Source organism: Scomber japonicus, chromosome 23 (assembly GCF_027409825.1).
Source record: "Scomber japonicus isolate fScoJap1 chromosome 23, fScoJap1.pri, whole genome shotgun sequence".
Taxonomy (NCBI): Eukaryota; Metazoa; Chordata; class Actinopteri; order Scombriformes; family Scombridae; genus Scomber; species Scomber japonicus.
Window position 1 is genome coordinate 14,505,391 of NC_070600.1, and position 16,635 is coordinate 14,522,025.

Genomic DNA, 16,635 nt, shown 5'->3' on the forward strand with positions numbered 1-16,635 from the left:
ATAAAGAGAAAGTAGCGAGAGGTAGGCTATATCTATCAGGTAATACAACACGGTATCAGTTTTATATCAGTTTTGTACTATGCCCTTCATCTGTCTGTTATCTCTGCCCCTTGATGTTATTTGGTTTGGTTGAGTCTCCATCATAAGAAATATGAACTGGTTGATCACTGAGAGTCGATCAGTGTTGAAAGAGCAGCCTGCTAAATGTTCATGCAGTCTATAACATTTACTGTAATGACTGATGTAGAATAGTGCTATTATTACATGTGCAGAGTGCAGAGATTAATGACATCATGTAAAATTATATGTAATATAAAAAATCCTACAATAATAAAGAAAAAGTCCAAAAACATGTACCACAAAATACTGCTGTGCGTTTAATGACTGCTTCTTTGTGTTGTTGATTGAATAAGGGAAATATAGTATTTTTCATTAAAAGAAAAAAGTCTGATGGAGATGCCGTCTCCATGGTAACCACGATTAAAGGACACTTAAGGAAGTTCAGTGAAAACTCATAGACATAATAAAGACATATTATGTATATTTATTATGTCTATGTGAAAACTACCATCTCCATGTCGTCTCCATGGCGACATTAGTAACATTGCGCGAGCAAATATGCACAGGTGCACAATATTAAAGGAAAGTCTTTTTCCTGTTAATACGTATGTTGAGCATATTTATTCATACTATATCACAAGTTTAGCAAGTTTTGGAGCAGTTCATTGTAATAATATGAGGACATGCTATACGGGTACCATAAAACTTCAGGACCAAAAGGGGAAAAAAAGAAAAAAGAAAAGAAAACGTGCTGAATGTGGGCGGAGTTTGAAGTGCACTCTGACTGCAGTGAGGGGTAAACCCCCATTGAAGGCAAGGCAGACTTTATAAAGAAGTGTCTCACGTCGTGTGCATGACAAGCTGCAGGAGTGACACCCACCAACACACACAAAAATGTCCCACAAAAAGTCTTCAGTGGTGACAGGTGACGTGGAGAACCTGCGGAGGAGATCCGCGGCTGATTCCCAAGGTGAGACCAAACTTTTTTCATGAAGTCGCACCTTCCATTTTCGTTTTAAATCCCACACCATCAAAATGTTTACTGGAGTCTGTATGTGTGCTTCTTGGCATTTTTGTGTTTAAGTTTTTCGGGTGCTCATCAAGATCACCTGTTGAGCAGAGCCTCCCAGTTTTTACTAAACTTAGTGCTTAAGAGATCGCCTAAAATAGTCTTTCTTTTTAGCATCTAAGCTCCATAGAAAGCTGTCTAGTCTCCATAGGCTATTATTAGTATTGCTGTTTGTTTGTAAAAATGATTATAAATCTCTAAACGTCACAAAGGTGCCTTCATGACAGGTAACCTGTAGATGGGGAATGTGACATTCTACTGGATGATCACAACTTTGCATTTGTAATGTAGTTTATCCTTTGACTCAGTCTGCTAGTGTGGTGGTTGGTCTCATTAGGAAGAACGCTCAGTAAAGATAAGACGGCTTGACATCATCTCACAACAACAATAAGCAGGGAAGCAACATACTGTACTTCATTCCTAGGCCAAGATCTTTCATTTCCCTCATAGTTTAGTGGGAATGCCACATGGTTCTGGAGAGATGCTGCAAGATTTTGGAAAAGTTGTTAGCAGGAGGCTTCAGGGAACATTTTTAATGTGCAAGTCCTTTTTAAAAAGTCTTTAACTTGTACTGTCTATCTTTTATCAGACATAGATACTGACAGTTAAGACAGGAGTAGAAAAGTTTCTCATCCACATCATAAGCAGTTGGACTATATTCAGTATGAACGCCATGCTTCTATTTTTAATTTCAAAGCAAGAGAATCTGCAAAGTTATCGCTCTGTTGCAATGCATTGATAATGTGATCAGTCTTGGCAAGCAGCAGTGGACAGAATCGGGGGAGAGGGGACACTGCATGACTCTCAGGAGGTTTTTGTTAGTCACACAGATTTATATGGGACAGCTGGAGGGCGTTGGCCCCTCGGCTTGATTCTTTACTGTCAGGATTGTTAATTTTCCATTTGTATCATGTCAAAATCTTGTTTGATGTTCTCCATAAGTCTGTTCTCTGTGATGTTTTCTCATTCAGACAACTATGCGGATCCTGAGCAGCATCACCGGTTTCCAAGGCGACATTCCCATACTGATAGGCTCTGTGTTGGCTCGCAGCATCCAGAACTAGGCACAGCAGAGACAACTTCCCCAGATGCTTCTTCCCACCACTTTTGCCAGTATACACCAAAATGTTTCCTCACTGTGCATAGAGGTGAGTGAGGCCTCACACAACCAAGTATCATGTAGGTGCAAAGATATTGATGAAACCACATCTTGTGGAGGAGTTTACTAACAGTTGTAACCCACACAGGAGGCCATGGCACCTCAGCACGGTCAACTCCATCACTATATGCAGAAGAGGGTTGGGAAGAAGGCGCTTCTAAGACCACTATCAGAGCTGAGAATGAAGTGGAAGCCCACAGGGAGGCCAACAACTACAGGGTAATAATTTCTCTCCTAGACATAATCAATATCTGCTGATGAAACTTCTTTTCAGTTTCAGTCAATGTAGAATTTGAGAACAACGCTTGACTTGATTTGAAATTTAAAAATTATTCAAATATTCATGTTTGACTAAGAATGAAAAACTTTGTTCTTGGCAATCTTTATAACCTTCAATTGGTTTTCACATTTTCTTTGTGCTTTAGATGTCTATTAGTGACTTACCACTTTGATTATTTTTTATTGTTGATTTAACATGTTTTAAATCCAGAAATACATTTTTTTTCAGTTTGGCTTCAGAAAATGGAAGGCCAATCTAACTGAAAGGCCTATTGAAGACAGATCAGACATCGTCAAGGAGCTCTACTCTGATCTGAGCATCGTTAAGCCTCAACAAGGTCTTTTTCTCTTCAGTTCAGTTTAATAGTAAAAAAGTGCATGCAGTTTCTGGAAAAGCAATAACACTTTTTTATGTCAATTTTGTCTTTCTATTAGGCTCCATTATCTCATTTGGGAACATAATATATGTGGTTTTATTTGGATGGTGGGTCTCTTTAATCTACATCATCATGTGTCCTTTGATGTTTCTTACAATCTTCGGTGCCCCTTATGGTTTGTATTTTGTACTGTGCACACCCGCACCACTCAGTGTTGTAGTCTTTCCTCTGAAATGTATTTTTTGCTTCATTTTTTTAGGCAGACTTTGCTTAAAAATGGCTTGGTACTTCATTTGGCCATTTGGGAAGTCAGTAGAGAAGGTAAACTTTTATTATTTGAAGTGTCCTAACTGTAGTGTTATGTGTATCAAGATTCCAAAAGTTATGTTCTTCAGATGGCACCAATAGGCAAATATTCTCTATATCATGTCATCTGTTTTTTTTTTCAGGCTGGTGACGTAGTGAAGAGATCCATTGTGAAGCCCCCAAAATGTGAGGTAATACCTGAAGAGAGGGACTCTGAAGACAATAACGATCTTGTCAGGAATAAGGACTGTGCGCCCCTTCTGATGTCTTCCCCCATCCCTGTTGAGATCCCTGTCCCAGAGCTACCAGCCAGAAATATTTCAAAGCACTGGGTGAGGAAATGAGAATCATTCAATCACTTACTGCAATGCAAAAGTGTAGTCATATTTATACTATATATTTGTATTATCAGTATTTGTTATGAATGATTTCATGTGTATACCTGTGTGCTGTGTCCTGTTGTTCCTGGTTACTCTCCTTCTCTATAGTGTCGCATAAGCACTTTTATTTGGCTGTTACTGGGCTATCCTGTCCTGGCTATGGTCCATGCCCTGGCCTGTGCACTCTCCTGGCTGCTGGTCTTCACCATTCCTGTATCCAAGATGAATGCTCGCACGCTGAGCATTGTTCTGCTCATGGCACCAGAGGATGTTCAGATACACACACTAGAAAAGGTACAGGGAAATTTTGTGAAATGACAGAAATGTTTTGTAAATGTCAAAATATGGAGGAAAAGCATTTTTTTCCCTTTCCTTTCCCTTACTGGTCATGCTTGTCGAAAACACCAACCACAAGTTTTTTAATACTACATAATTTTTATTGCCTCCTTATTAGTTATGGTATTAGCTATGGCGGTGTTTATCTGAAGTGCTCCATTTGTTCATGTGACTAATGGCTCTAACTTGCAGTGTGTAAATGGTCATTCTGATTAATGTATCCTCTATGACTTTTTCCCTAAAGGGTCAGTTCAGACAATTTACAAAACATAGTTCTTACTATTTTCAAAGGTTTTGAGATATCCGGCTCTAATAGTGTGGACAGTTTTATTTGGACTTTGATTGAAAATAGTTCCTCATGAAAATGACCAGAGTAACCAGGTCATTATTTTATTTTTATGTTGTCTTTTGCAGACGCGTGGCTGTGAGACCAGAGTAATCTTGTGCTGTTACCAAGCTCTCAATGTGTATTACTACAAATACACTATCCAAGGAATCAACATTTTTGCTCTCAGTATCCTTTTTATGTTGTTGGAGTTATGGGCATGAACATTACAAAGAGCTATAAAGCAAAAAGCTCTAGTCTAATTATATATCAAAAATATAAAATGTATACATTCATCACATCTATCATTTCCAGTTTGGAATGGTAGCTTCTTATGCAATCTGTGCAATCACCTGAAGCTACTGCAGTAACCAGCAGTCCACTGTCTGTTCATTTGTTCTCCTTAAATCTATGTTCCCTGCAGACCTGCTTCCCTTGGTATTAATGACTCTTATTATCGGCTATACTGACCACGAACACAATTACCTCAGTGCAGAAACAAAGTTTGCCATGGCCATCACCTCCATCATTCCTCTGTCCTACTACATTGGCATGGGCATAGCCAGGTACATTTTATTAGCATTTGTGTCATTGGTCAGTAATGATAATGAAATTAGAATTTACGGACAGAATTCCCACTTGTATTCCCACAGAATACACACTTGTGTTAATACAAAAGGAGACATTCTGGAAAATACATTAAATTGTATTTTGAAAGATAAAATAAATGCATGTTTTATCAATAACTGTATATGTCCCCACAGTTTTTCTGCACAGAGTAACTTTGCAGTGGGAGCGGTGGTAAATGCAACTTTTGGCTCCATCACAGAGATGACGTTCTACATCACAGCACTGCTGCAGGGACAACGTGCTGGCACCAAATGTTATGAAGAAATTGTCAAAGCGGCCCTCACCGGGACCTTGCTGGGTTGTATACTGTTCATACCTGTGAGTGTCTGAGAAGAGCATGTGAACGCATCAGTTCACAGTGCAGCATTATAATTATTTCTGTATGTGAGTTTTCATGTTATTCCCAGAGTTGTGTGTTTTCTCTGAATGCTTGTTTCCTGATGTGTTGTGGCTGCAGGAGCAGAGAGCCAGACGCTGATCTCGAATGTTCAGTTTTCACTATGAGATTCAAGTCGGAAATGGTGCTCATATTAATGCACCTACCTCTTGTTGTCTGTGTCAACTGCACAGGGTATCTGCATGATAATTGGGGGCATAAGACACAGAGAGCAACGATTTAACAGTCGTTCAGCCGGAGTTAGCTCAGCTTTGCTCTTCATATCAATAGGAGGTATGTATTGCAACATTTTCTTAAACAATAACACTGTCAAATTCATAAAGCTCTAAACTTAATGTTATATTGTCCCCAGGTGTGTTTGCTCCCACGCTCTTCTCAAAGACCTTTGGTAATCTGGTATGTGAGAGCTGCACCAATATTCCAGGCAATACCAGCGTACCCTTCGTCTGCAAGGATTGTCACTATGACACGGTGGGCAGCTTCTTCCACTTACATGTGTGGCAATGTGCTTGCAGAGCATAGAGTAAGCAACAAAGCAGCTTTGAGCAAGCTGAAGACCACTATCACTAATTCTAATTCAAAGGGGCCAATGTGTAATTCATATCAGGCAGTGCTTTCTCTGTGCTCCATGGCTTTAATGTTTGTATTAACAGATTTTAGATGCTCCCACCATGAAGAATTAAATCTTTATGGGTCCCACAGCTGCTAAATTCAGAGGTTTTTACACGGAAACATTTTTAATTGCTGTTGTCTGAACCTTATTTTAGATCATATTTAAAACTTGCTTGTATAGTTTTAATTTTCACCTTGATTTTTTGTTCTTAACAGAGTCAAACTGACCCACATTTGATTCTGTCCCATATTGAGTAAGTCCAGGTGTTACACATGTGATTTTTTTAGGTCAGTAAAATACATCAAAGGATAGTAAAATAGTGTCCTGACTAATCATGTGATTTTTAAAAATGTCATTCCAGAGCCCTGGTGTACACTATTTCTGTGCTGCTACCGGCTGCATACCTGATAGGCCTCATCTTCACACTGAAAACCCACTCCCACATCTATGATATCCATATCAGTGATGGCCAAGGGGGCCATGCACATGGTCAGTACGCTAAAGAGGGTACCAGCACCTACCACCCCACTGGTGAGCTTCCCACGGGCCTTCCACCTGCCAAGTCGAGTGTTAATGTCACCACCATTGACACCAGCCACGTTGCAACAGGTGTGTGGTATGCATGTAGTGTTCCTTTGAATCATTTGGGTGGAGGAACGAGATATTAACTTGAAGCACGGACTGCCTGTTGCCTGCCTTACTAACTTGTTTGTGCATGTGAGTCACAGAAGGAACATACTGAGGTAAAGTCGAGCCTGTGCATGCCACTACTCTGCAGCATAGTGAGAAGTTTGATCCTGACATATATGAAAGGGGAGAAAAACTTCCCTCAGCAGAGAAGGTATGTCATAAATAGTAAATTTGTCCTTGCTGGTCAGCTTAAAGTGTTTCTTCCCAGCAGGTCATCATGTAGTCCACTGGTCCCGTTGGAGGGCTCTTGGAGTGCTGATTGTTGCCACAGTGCTGATGGCCTGCTGCGCTGACCTCAGCACTGAGAACATCGAGCCAATTCTGAAAAACTCCTCCGTCTCCCAGGTATTCAAAAGACTTCGTTTTTAAACGGGAAGCGAAAATGCCTCTCAGATTCACACTTAGTTTCAGATGAATTCAAGTTAAAATGGACTGCCTTGATGGAAATGCAGTCCTTCATAGAGCCTCAATGTACCTGAAAAATAAAGAGCTAAAGTGACAAAACACCTAGGGGCGCTAGTCTCATGTTCATCAATTATTTTGGGCTTTTTCATGTCTTTGTCTGCATGTTTCTTTGTACCTACTGCTATCCTCCTTTCACACAGTACTTCATCGGTGTCACAGTATTGGCTATGGTGCCTGAGCTTCCTGAGATTGTCAATGGGATCCTGTTTGCAGTGCAGAACAATATCAGCCTGAGGTACAAGCACACTGTTCTGTCATAGTATAATTTAAACTCACTGTGATGAACTACCTTCATGTGGTGGCACTTAATGGCCTTAATTTTGCACAATTATAAATATGTGAGGAATTGCATCTTAAGAACAGCTTTAAAATTCATGAAGTGTTTTAACATAAATTGATATATAGGATGAATTGAGGTTTTGTCAACTTGAAGATTTTTCCTGTTTGCAGTCTTGAAGTGGGCAGTTGTATAGCTGTGCAGGTCTGTATGATTCAAATTCCACTGCTCATCCTCTTCAATGCATTCTATGTAAGTAAGAAAGGTTTGCTCAGTTTTTGTAGACTTTCTCTTCTTGTGTAATGAAATTGTTTTACATCATGACTTTATGCAAACTTTTTTTCTTCAGGATGTTGGATTCGTTCTTGTGTTCAGTGACATTCATCTCTGGGCCAGCATCTTCAGTGTCATTCTGGTCAACTACATCTTCATGGATGGAAAATGTGACTATTTTCAGGGTAAGTCATAACTAAAAAGATATCTTCTCTGCAGTAAAGGGCATTATCACGCCCAAAACCAGTCAAATGTATGTTTATCCCTCTAAAACCTTATTAGTCGGGCTGATAGTGTCCTACTAGAAAAAATGGTAAAGTGTGAATTCACATGTAAATTTCTGTATATAATCATTGTGTTTTGTTTGCAGGCACTGCTCTAGTGGTGGTTTACCTCATCCTTTTGTCGCTTTACTACTTCGCTCCACCGCCACGTTCTTGTTGATCTGCTTGTCAAGAAAAATCACAAAGCTCCAAAACCTGATGCTGCCTTACAAATACACAAATCCTGCACCATCACCGTTGCGTGTTGTACAGTATCATTGTCACAAATGGGAATACAGAACAACTGGATTGAGATTAGAAATGCCACAGTGGAGCTGTAAATATTGATGCTGAATGGTGTTTTGTGTGCTTGAAAATGGTTTCACAGTTCAAAGTAAAACTTTGGTGATCTTTAAAATTACTCTCTTGCACTTGTATGTAACATTGTGCTATTTATTTTTGTCTGTGAGTCACTGTAATATGTAGTTAATATTAGACTTAATAAATGCATCAATTTACAAACTGTATGTCAGATAAGGCCAATCTCTTAACCAATGTTGCACTTTATGTACACCACCATGATTTAGATTTGACTTTTCATTGCTGCTACATACTCTGTCATGTTCATTGTCAGCATGTTGGCACATTTTCTAATACTCACAATGTCAAAAAGCATGCGTGGTATTATCATCCTGACAGGAAAAATGGAAACAGCAATCCAGTAGTTCTTGTATGCAGCACATTTCATGCAGTAGTCATTTTAAAACAGAATCAAACTCATTTAATTTTCCTTTTGTTATGTGTCATGCTAGACTATTAGTCGAGCAAAGGAAAAAGGGGAACGGAGAACTATTTACAGAATACTTTATTGACAGAACTCCAACACAACATTCACACAAGCCTATTGTACAACATTTTAGTTGTCACCTTTTTAAAACTACGTTGCAAAGTAAAGGTTTGATGACGTTGATATAAAAAGCAGGTGATGGCATCATGCACCAAGTAGTTTGTTATGCAGAACAAAAAGGGGTAAGGTAAAGAAGTGCAGGCAAATCCATGCATTTGTGGGAAGCATCAAACCATCAGACAACAGCTAATCTAAACCACAAGTATAAGGTTTCACCTAAGCTGTCATCATAACCCAGTTTAAGTGCAACATTATTTGGCATCAGTTAAATTCTTTCGTTAAAAGACAACCTTTATTCAACACATCACCTTGACATGTTGAGTAAGTGCTTTTAGGGTTAATACCAAAAAGGCTCACTATGTTGAACCCTGTCCTGAATCTACTCTGTCTGGCTGCTCACAGGAACAAAATACATAGTTTCTGCATCCTTGAAACAGGATACAAAATTGCAATTTTTGCCACCAACATGAGTTATATGTAATGGCTGGATTGTTCAAAGTGATTAAAATGCTCACTTGCTTGGAAACACAATTTTCAACCTTTACTGTCTAAACATGCAACGATTATTAGTTTTTGCCTATATTTCTTTAACCGCATTAAAAGTTTGAAAAAGGCACTGCAGTATGTTTGTGTGAGCCTGCTACTGAAGCAACTCCCCGTGCAAAACGATTTCAATGTCATCAACAGAGAGGGAGTAAAAGTCTGAACAGAATTAAGTCTTTATTCGAATAAAAGCATTTTTAAATTAATTTTTAAAGAGCACCAAATTCACAGTGATATGTTGCATGGTTTGGTTTACAAATGAAAACTGTGAGCAAACAGGATGGATGTGAAATTATTACTTTTTAGAAAACATTTTGATCTTTGAGGATACCCACCTTCCTTGGGTTTTTTTTGCAGAGAATTCTCAAGACTAGGCTGTAACATAATGTATGATGGCAAGTACAGGAAATACAAAGGCTCAGACACAGGCAAAATCAGCATTTAACATTTCTTTCACATCAATAGAGGGCATACAGTATTTGTGTATGTTTGAGTCAATTCACCACAAATCACATTTAGTTTTTCCTTTGCTTCAGGCAGACACTGGTTTCCATTAATTTGGCATGAAAACAACTTAAAATAGGTCATTCCTAAAAGTTAACACCATGTCTACTTTTATTTATGTAATCTAAGGATAATGCAACTTCAACAATAAATAAAAGCCAGACAAACTAAAACTCGACTACCAAACTCAAATTTCAAGCTTCTGGAAGTAGATTTTTTATACCATGAAACAAATGGTCAGCAATGATTTAAATGATGTGATTTGTAGTAAATTGGCAAAAAATGTGCAAAAACACTGGTACTACCCTTCAGCAAAAAACAATGTCTGCCACTTGTGTAGACTAAAACCATCACTATGGTTATCGTCGCTTATGGGATCTGTTTTTAAAAAAAATTAAATGCTGACAAATATGCAAGACAAAGTGTGCAAACAGCAACAACAGGTGATGAGAATATCCCAAGAAAACTGTTCGTCCTTCAAATAAATATGCATGCAGTCTTCCTTTGCACAGAATTCTTAAAAGTAGTGAAGAAGGCTATTTTTTTTTTTAAAAATGGGAGAAGGGAGTCTTTGAAAACATGACATGGCAAAATAAAGTATTTCCAGCTGTCACAAGGGCGAGAAGCTGACTTCATACTTAGTTTGACACAAAGGCAACATGTAAGGAACAATGGTGGCGGAGGGGGGAGAAGCGTTGAGTAAAATCCATAAAACATCCCGCATTTGTTTTCTGTATGTGTCAGAACTCTAACTGCAAAAAAATAAAGACTAAAACAACAAAAAGGCATCCCATTGTTTTTGGTTTTAAGGCGGGGCTACGTTAGGCGGGGTGGGGTGGGGGGAGGGCATTTTCCCGAGAATTTTTCTGTGAATTCAATTCTGTGCTCTGTCAGACCTCATCTCCTCCCGTTCCCAAACCCAGCCCTTTCCATCCATTCATCTGTCTGTGCTCCACTGTGTGGCCTATTTCAAACGTTCAATGAGTTCCTGTGTGAGGCCCAGGTTGAGCAGCTGCATGGTGGGGAGTGATGTCAGGTGGGGAAAGGCCTTGAGGAGCCTCTCCCAGCACAGCTCCAGCAGACTGGGCACCGCCAGCCAGATCTTAAACAGAGAGCCAGTTCTCTTGTTCTCGTGGATGTTCACTACACCACCATGAATGTACATGCAGCCAGCCTAGGGAAGGTTAGAGAGACATATACAGATCATACAAATTGCTTCAGAAATGAACAGTGTAAAAGTGCCATTTTTTTATTCCACCATTCTCTGTTTTTTTTTCTATGCCTCATTGTGCCTTCAATTGACTGATTCTTCTACGGGTGTCTTGGGCAAGGAAAATTGAGCACTTTGTAGGTCATAACTACCCAAGCAAGAGGTAGAAAATATTGGTACCATTGCAGTAGAATAAAATGATAAAAATCCTCTGTGTCAACAAAACTAATAAGGGAAGTGGGCTGTAGTATGATCTTAAAAAGGTATATTAATATGCTTTGTAAATGTATTTTATAGATAAACATTTCCCCTGAACCTGTCGAGTGACTAAAGAAGGTAACGTTGTACTAACTGGGGTGACAGCAGCACAGTGGAAGTAGGCGGGCTCGGGCATCACCGCTGGTAGTTTACTCCACTGGAAAGTCTGCAGGTTAATCTTCCACAGATCAGCTAATATCAACTCCCCGTTGTAGCCTCCACAAATAAATACATCTACAACAGAGAGAAATGAATGGTCAGATAATACATACTTGATACTATAGATCTTTGCTGTCTAGGAGTCAGATTGAAATCAACTAAATAATGAAGGTTTAACATATGGGAATGTGACATACACTGTAAATAAATGCTTACCGTTTCTAATTTGCACGCAGCTATGGCATCTCCTTGGAGCAGGATATCCTGTCAAAGTCATAGGTGTTTTAGAATGACTTGCACAGGAAGTAATACAGATATTTAACTCATAATGAGCTGCAGGATACAGACCTATTTTGTCATGAGGTTTAGTTGTAATCTCCTCCCAGGAATTGGTCTCCAGATTGTATGCATGTATCTATTTAAAAAATCACAACACACACAGACAGTATTTGTCATGAATCTAATTGACTGTTTTAATGAAATATTAAGGCGGATTGCATGCAAAAAGAATAGTGATTTAAAAATTGTAATTAACTATTTAAATTGAGACATAGGAGATGTGTATGTTGTCAAGACTGTGACCAATTTTGTGGAAGAAATTAGCCACTGATGATGGTCTGATGACTTAAATAACTGTATTGTCACCTTTTCGACATTTATTGCATAATGTACACATTTGTGTGTAAATGTATAAGTATTATCAGCAGTGTGCAGATCTTTTTTTAACTCTACATTTGTAAAATCACTGCAGGAAATGATGTTCCCTTTCAAATATTCCCTTTGATCTACCTAAGCTAAGGTGTGCTAAGGAGGAAAAATCCATATTTAGATCAGCTTTTGCTTCAGCTGTCATGAAAAATAAAACTGAGGTGTTCAAAGAGGCATCCTTGAAACATTTCAGACTTTGAAATGTGACTGGCACAGTTTTGATGATTAATTCAAATGTGTTTGGTGAGTCCACAGTGTTGTAGTACCTTGTCCAGAGGGTATGATGTCCAGGAAGTTCCTCCTCCCAGAATGTAGATCCTCTGTCCGTCATGTGCTATTTCATGTCTGTACCTGTGACACATGCAACAGCACAGTGTGTCAAGGGTTTTTACAACACAAGATCCACGGATCTGTTAGATCTACAACAAATTCAGATATGATATGATATGACACCTTACCGTTCCTCAGGCAGGTCATCAGGAGGGTTGTTGGGCTTGAGGTGGATCCACTCCCTGGTGGTCAGGTCCAGCCTGTGCAGGTCTGTGCTGTATATGTAACCCGTTGTCCCTCCAAATACGTAGAGGAAGCCATTTATAATGACCATCGCCTGGAGTTGGGAAGATTGCAGCTTAGTCAAGTTTTTACATCCATCAACATTACAACCTAGACTTAGTATGTAGTCCTGACACATGCTAAGGTTTCATTTTTTGAGGGTACCTGTCCATAGATTCTGTTGGGCTTCTTCCCCCGACAGTTGAGCAGAGACCATCGCTTGTACTTCACATTACAAACGTGAACGTCGTTACCATTATTTTCACCAAATGGGATCCCAGTGCCGCCAAACACTAGGAGGTTGTTCCCGTGCAAAACAGCTAAATAAGAACAAACACCAAACTCAATTTACATGCATAGAAAACAGTACAATATATTTTATGCATAAAATATAAATGAAGTGCAAGTACAATTAAGTGTTAAAACGATTAGATATACAATGTTTCACCTGACATAGATGCCAGCTCTGTGGGCATGTAGCCCTCTGTTCGAATCTGCTGCCAGCAGCCTGTGGCGAAGTGGTACCTCCAAAGCTCCCTGAACAGTGGATAGTCTTCATTCTCTGAGCCACCGGACTCATCGTAGTCAGGGTTGTATCCTCCAAACACATACAGGTTAGTGTTGTCAGCAACACAGCGATGTCCGCTGCGTGCAGGGGGATTACGATGACCTGGAAAAGAAGGCACAAAGCTTCATCAGATGAGTGTCAGGGATGCTGGACAGATAAAATATTGGACCAACAAGAGAAAGCGTTATCACTGGCCACACAAAGTAAGTCAAAACACAAGATAGTGTTAACTTAGTCATCTCTGGGGTTTTTTACTATGAAAATCTGACTGAACTGGCTTCTCACAACATTAGAATCCCAGGAAGGCCTCACAGAGAGCAGTCAGAGGGATAACACATGACACACCAGTCAATCAAAGACCTAACACAAAAACAAAAACATGTCCATGTTCACATTTTTTGCGATGAACAGTCTTGTGTGTCCCTGCATGACTCTGTACTTACTGTGAGAGGAAATCTACTCTAAACATGCAAACTTGATAAAGACAGCCCCAAGATTATCTAGCAGTGACAGTGAGCCTTGTGTGACAGTCATCAAATTAAAGTTGAAAAGTTATCCAACAGGTAGCTAGGATTACACATCGCCACCTGGTCTGGCATGGACTTAATCAAGTCACTGCCCTAGTGACAGATCTAATACTGCTATAGCATTTTTTGTACATTGTCTTCACACCCAGTTAGATCTCAAAATAGATGCATCTACTTGGATACAACAAGCTGTACAAACTTTTAATGATACTTCAGCGATAGACCTGTCCTTTTCATCACACTGTATATAGAATGGGGCCCAAACTAGGTGGTTGATAGAGAAATAAATCTATTCTCATTTACAACTTTATCTGCAAAGCTCATAGATTCACCTTATAAGGAAAACTATGCAAATAGCCTATAATATAATATAACATTACCATTTTAGATATCAAGTGGTTTGGCATGTTTCTACCTGCAGATAAATGATGACAGACTACAGAGCATATTAAACAAAAGCCTAATAATGTAGCTCTGTTTAATGTACTAAGAATAGCACTGAGGCCCACCTACAACTCAACTCTCGCGCTTCAGTCAACTAATACATTTTTAATCAGGGTTTATAATGGTTTGGGAAAGCACAGCACTGAAGGGAGGCATACAGAGACAAACCTAGTGACATGACTGATACAAATCTAATGCCACATAAATCAAGAAAGTTCAATACTTTACAATACTGTTTTGTATTATTGTCACAAATACCTGATCAAATAGTTCAGAGTCACATCAAACCCCAATTCAATGGCACACTTCTACTCAGTACTTTTAAGCTTGCATTTGAGTCATTTGGCTCACAATAAGTGAATTCAAACTCAAAAAGGAACAAGAACTAGATGTTGTGAAAAGTTTGAAGTGCAACCTCACCAAATAAACAGCTAAAAGCCTGTCCAGAATGGACAATGGGCCAATTTTAGGCCACCTATCTTTCGGTTAAAAAATAAATTATTGAGCTGTAACAAAAAATACTCTAAAGATCTTCAATAACATCTCACAGCAAGAGCTTGGGCATCAGTTTGCTTTTAATATTTGTTAGAAATGTCAGTATACTTCATAAAATACAATTCCATTATGATATTCAGGTAATTTTTTAATTTGAGAAGCAAAAATACAAGAGCGTTGTATAGTATTCCCTGCTATACTAGTCTATGATGTTGCCATCAATCATCTAGGGTCACTAAGACATTTGCTTGCAGCAGTAGGTCTACATCAGTCACAGTGACCAGAGTTGACCTGTGGTCCATACATTACTGGGCGCCAGGTGTGCCTGAATCTGGGACAAACTTAAAAAAGGTAAGCAGATCAGAACCAGGATTTGTACCAAATATAATGTATACCATACTTTTAAAATCAAATACCAACAGATGTAATGTAAAATACTTCAAATCAAAGTTTTCCTAACAGTACCAGCAAACAAAGTATTACAACCTGGCTTTTTCCACACACGGTGAAGTGTCTCAAATGTGGATGTGAAAAATACTGAATGTACAACTACCAGGTCAAAATGTAACATGTCTTTCTTACCAACTCAAAGAAAAGGGTGCAGTTAACAGCTTTATCATTCTCTTAACAAAGGGCAACAATGTGTTTTCAGAACAGCAGACACACTAATCAATAATTGTGCAAATGTGCGTCAGGCCACATATGAAACTGACTACACAGCCAAAAGACAAGACTAAAGCTGTATATTGAAGCATTTTAATATACATATTAGCTAGGTTGTGTTTGCAGAAAAAGATAAACAAGCTGAATTGTTGGATGTTTGCTAGCTTGAACATCGTACTTAGCAATGTCACTAGTAAGGGCAACGTTTAAAGTCCTAGCAGGTAAATGTGACAGTAGGTGTGGAGCGGCTCTACACAGCCACACAGTGTTTGTTTGAGCAGGGGGAAATAACAACGTTTAAAGTTAAAAATATATCGTTAGCATATGTGCTAATGTTGTTGACCAACCTGCTACCGTCTCACCGTGCGGCGGCCTGCCTGTCAGCCTCTTGAATTTATTCAGCTGGTCTGCACTGCGAGCACCTTCAGCGTCCGACATCGTTTCCCCCGTTACAATCCAGTCCTGAAGAATGTCACATCAAATAAAAACAACATCTGCTAAAGTGCTGATAAAACATTATAAACCCTTCCTTGTTTCAATCAGTTTGAAGCCATTCACAAATTTTACCCTCCCCTCGGCCGTGAGGCACTTGACCAATCAGGGGAGTTGTTATGCGGATATTGCGTCGTTAGATATGGGGGCAGGACTACTCGTGTCAGTCTCCAATAACAAACAACTTGTTTATTTTTTGACAAAGTCTCCAAAAGATGATTCATGTGGTTAAATAGAAAGTGCAGCTTTCACACTATGGATCACTAACACTAGCAAACAAACCCTGGCTAAAAATTATTAAATGTAAGGGTTAGGGTTAGTGGATTAAATCAAAAACAGGCCGCCCATACTTAAAAAAAAGCCTCCTTCATTGCCATTCCTAAATCATAACTCCACCAAAATAAATTTTGCTAAGCACGTGGTTTTAAATGTTGTCTTTTCATTCTGGTTGTTACAACCTTTTTTTTTCCCTCTTTTTTTTTTTTTTAACTTTGTCTTTTAGGGTTAGGAAGGTTTGAAAATGTAATAGGTTACACATTAGTAGACTATTTAAAATGTAATAATTAATGTAACTATTTCAATTACTTAATCAAAGTAATGTAACTTATTACATTTGATTACTTTTTGATTACTTTTCTAATTTTCTAACAAATGTTAAAACTGTTGGTGTAAGTGTACCCATTAAGCACCAAAAGAGTTCAGTTGT

General features: G+C 38.9%; 2 protein-coding genes across 3 annotated transcripts; one reads left to right on the forward strand and one right to left on the reverse strand.

Annotated features, from left to right (window-relative positions):
* Positions 1–851: 851 nt before the first annotated feature.
* On the forward strand, positions 852–8,080 carry cax1 (cation/H+ exchanger protein 1). The gene is made up of 20 exons (XM_053314011.1): positions 852–1,030; positions 2,101–2,277; positions 2,377–2,507; positions 2,797–2,905; positions 3,003–3,119; positions 3,204–3,265; positions 3,394–3,582; positions 3,739–3,924; positions 4,381–4,480; positions 4,716–4,857; positions 5,056–5,239; positions 5,492–5,591; positions 5,671–5,789; positions 6,147–6,184; positions 6,293–6,420; positions 6,833–6,966; positions 7,227–7,321; positions 7,537–7,615; positions 7,713–7,821; positions 8,007–8,080. The coding sequence occupies exons 1-20, from the start codon at positions 955–957 to the stop codon at positions 8,078–8,080; spliced, it is 2,349 nt and encodes a 782-aa protein (XP_053169986.1). The 5' UTR covers positions 852–954.
* Positions 8,081–9,424: 1,344 nt separating this feature from the next.
* On the reverse strand, positions 9,425–16,018 carry klhdc10 (kelch domain containing 10). Of its 2 annotated transcripts, none has more exons than XM_053313877.1 (9): positions 15,800–16,018; positions 13,189–13,410; positions 12,906–13,060; positions 12,647–12,795; positions 12,455–12,539; positions 11,829–11,895; positions 11,697–11,744; positions 11,416–11,555; positions 9,425–11,027 (listed from the first exon to the last, which is right to left on the reverse strand). In XM_053313877.1, the coding sequence occupies exons 1-9, from the start codon at positions 15,873–15,875 to the stop codon at positions 10,818–10,820; spliced, it is 1,152 nt and encodes a 383-aa protein (XP_053169852.1). In that variant the 5' UTR covers positions 15,876–16,018; the 3' UTR covers positions 9,425–10,817. The 2 variants fall into 2 exon arrangements, with proteins under 2 accessions (XP_053169852.1, XP_053169851.1); XM_053313876.1 differs by having other exon boundaries at positions 15,785–16,018.
* Between the last annotated feature and the right edge of the window lie 617 nt (positions 16,019–16,635).

What these genes read in the sequence shown, in the direction of transcription:
- klhdc10 (XM_053313876.1), bottom strand. Translation starts at nt 15,875, where the DNA reads ATGTCGGACGCTGAAGGTGCTCGCAGTGCAGACCAGCTGAATAAATTC. An exon ending in AGAGCTGGCATCTATGTCAG is followed by an intron (nt 13,061 to 13,188) that starts GTGAAACATTGT and finishes GTTCTTATTTAG; the next exon opens with CTGTTTTGCACGGGAACAAC. An exon ending in GATGACCTGCCTGAGGAACG is followed by an intron (nt 12,540 to 12,646) that starts GTAAGGTGTCAT and finishes CATGTGTCACAG; the next exon opens with GTACAGACATGAAATAGCAC.
- cax1 (XM_053314011.1), top strand. Translation starts at nt 955, where the DNA reads ATGTCCCACAAAAAGTCTTCAGTGGTGACAGGTGACGTGGAGAACCTG. An exon ending in AGGATTGTCACTATGACACG is followed by an intron (nt 5,790 to 6,146) that starts GTGGGCAGCTTC and finishes TGTTCTTAACAG; the next exon opens with AGTCAAACTGACCCACATTT. An exon ending in AAAACTCCTCCGTCTCCCAG is followed by an intron (nt 6,967 to 7,226) that starts GTATTCAAAAGA and finishes CCTTTCACACAG; the next exon opens with TACTTCATCGGTGTCACAGT.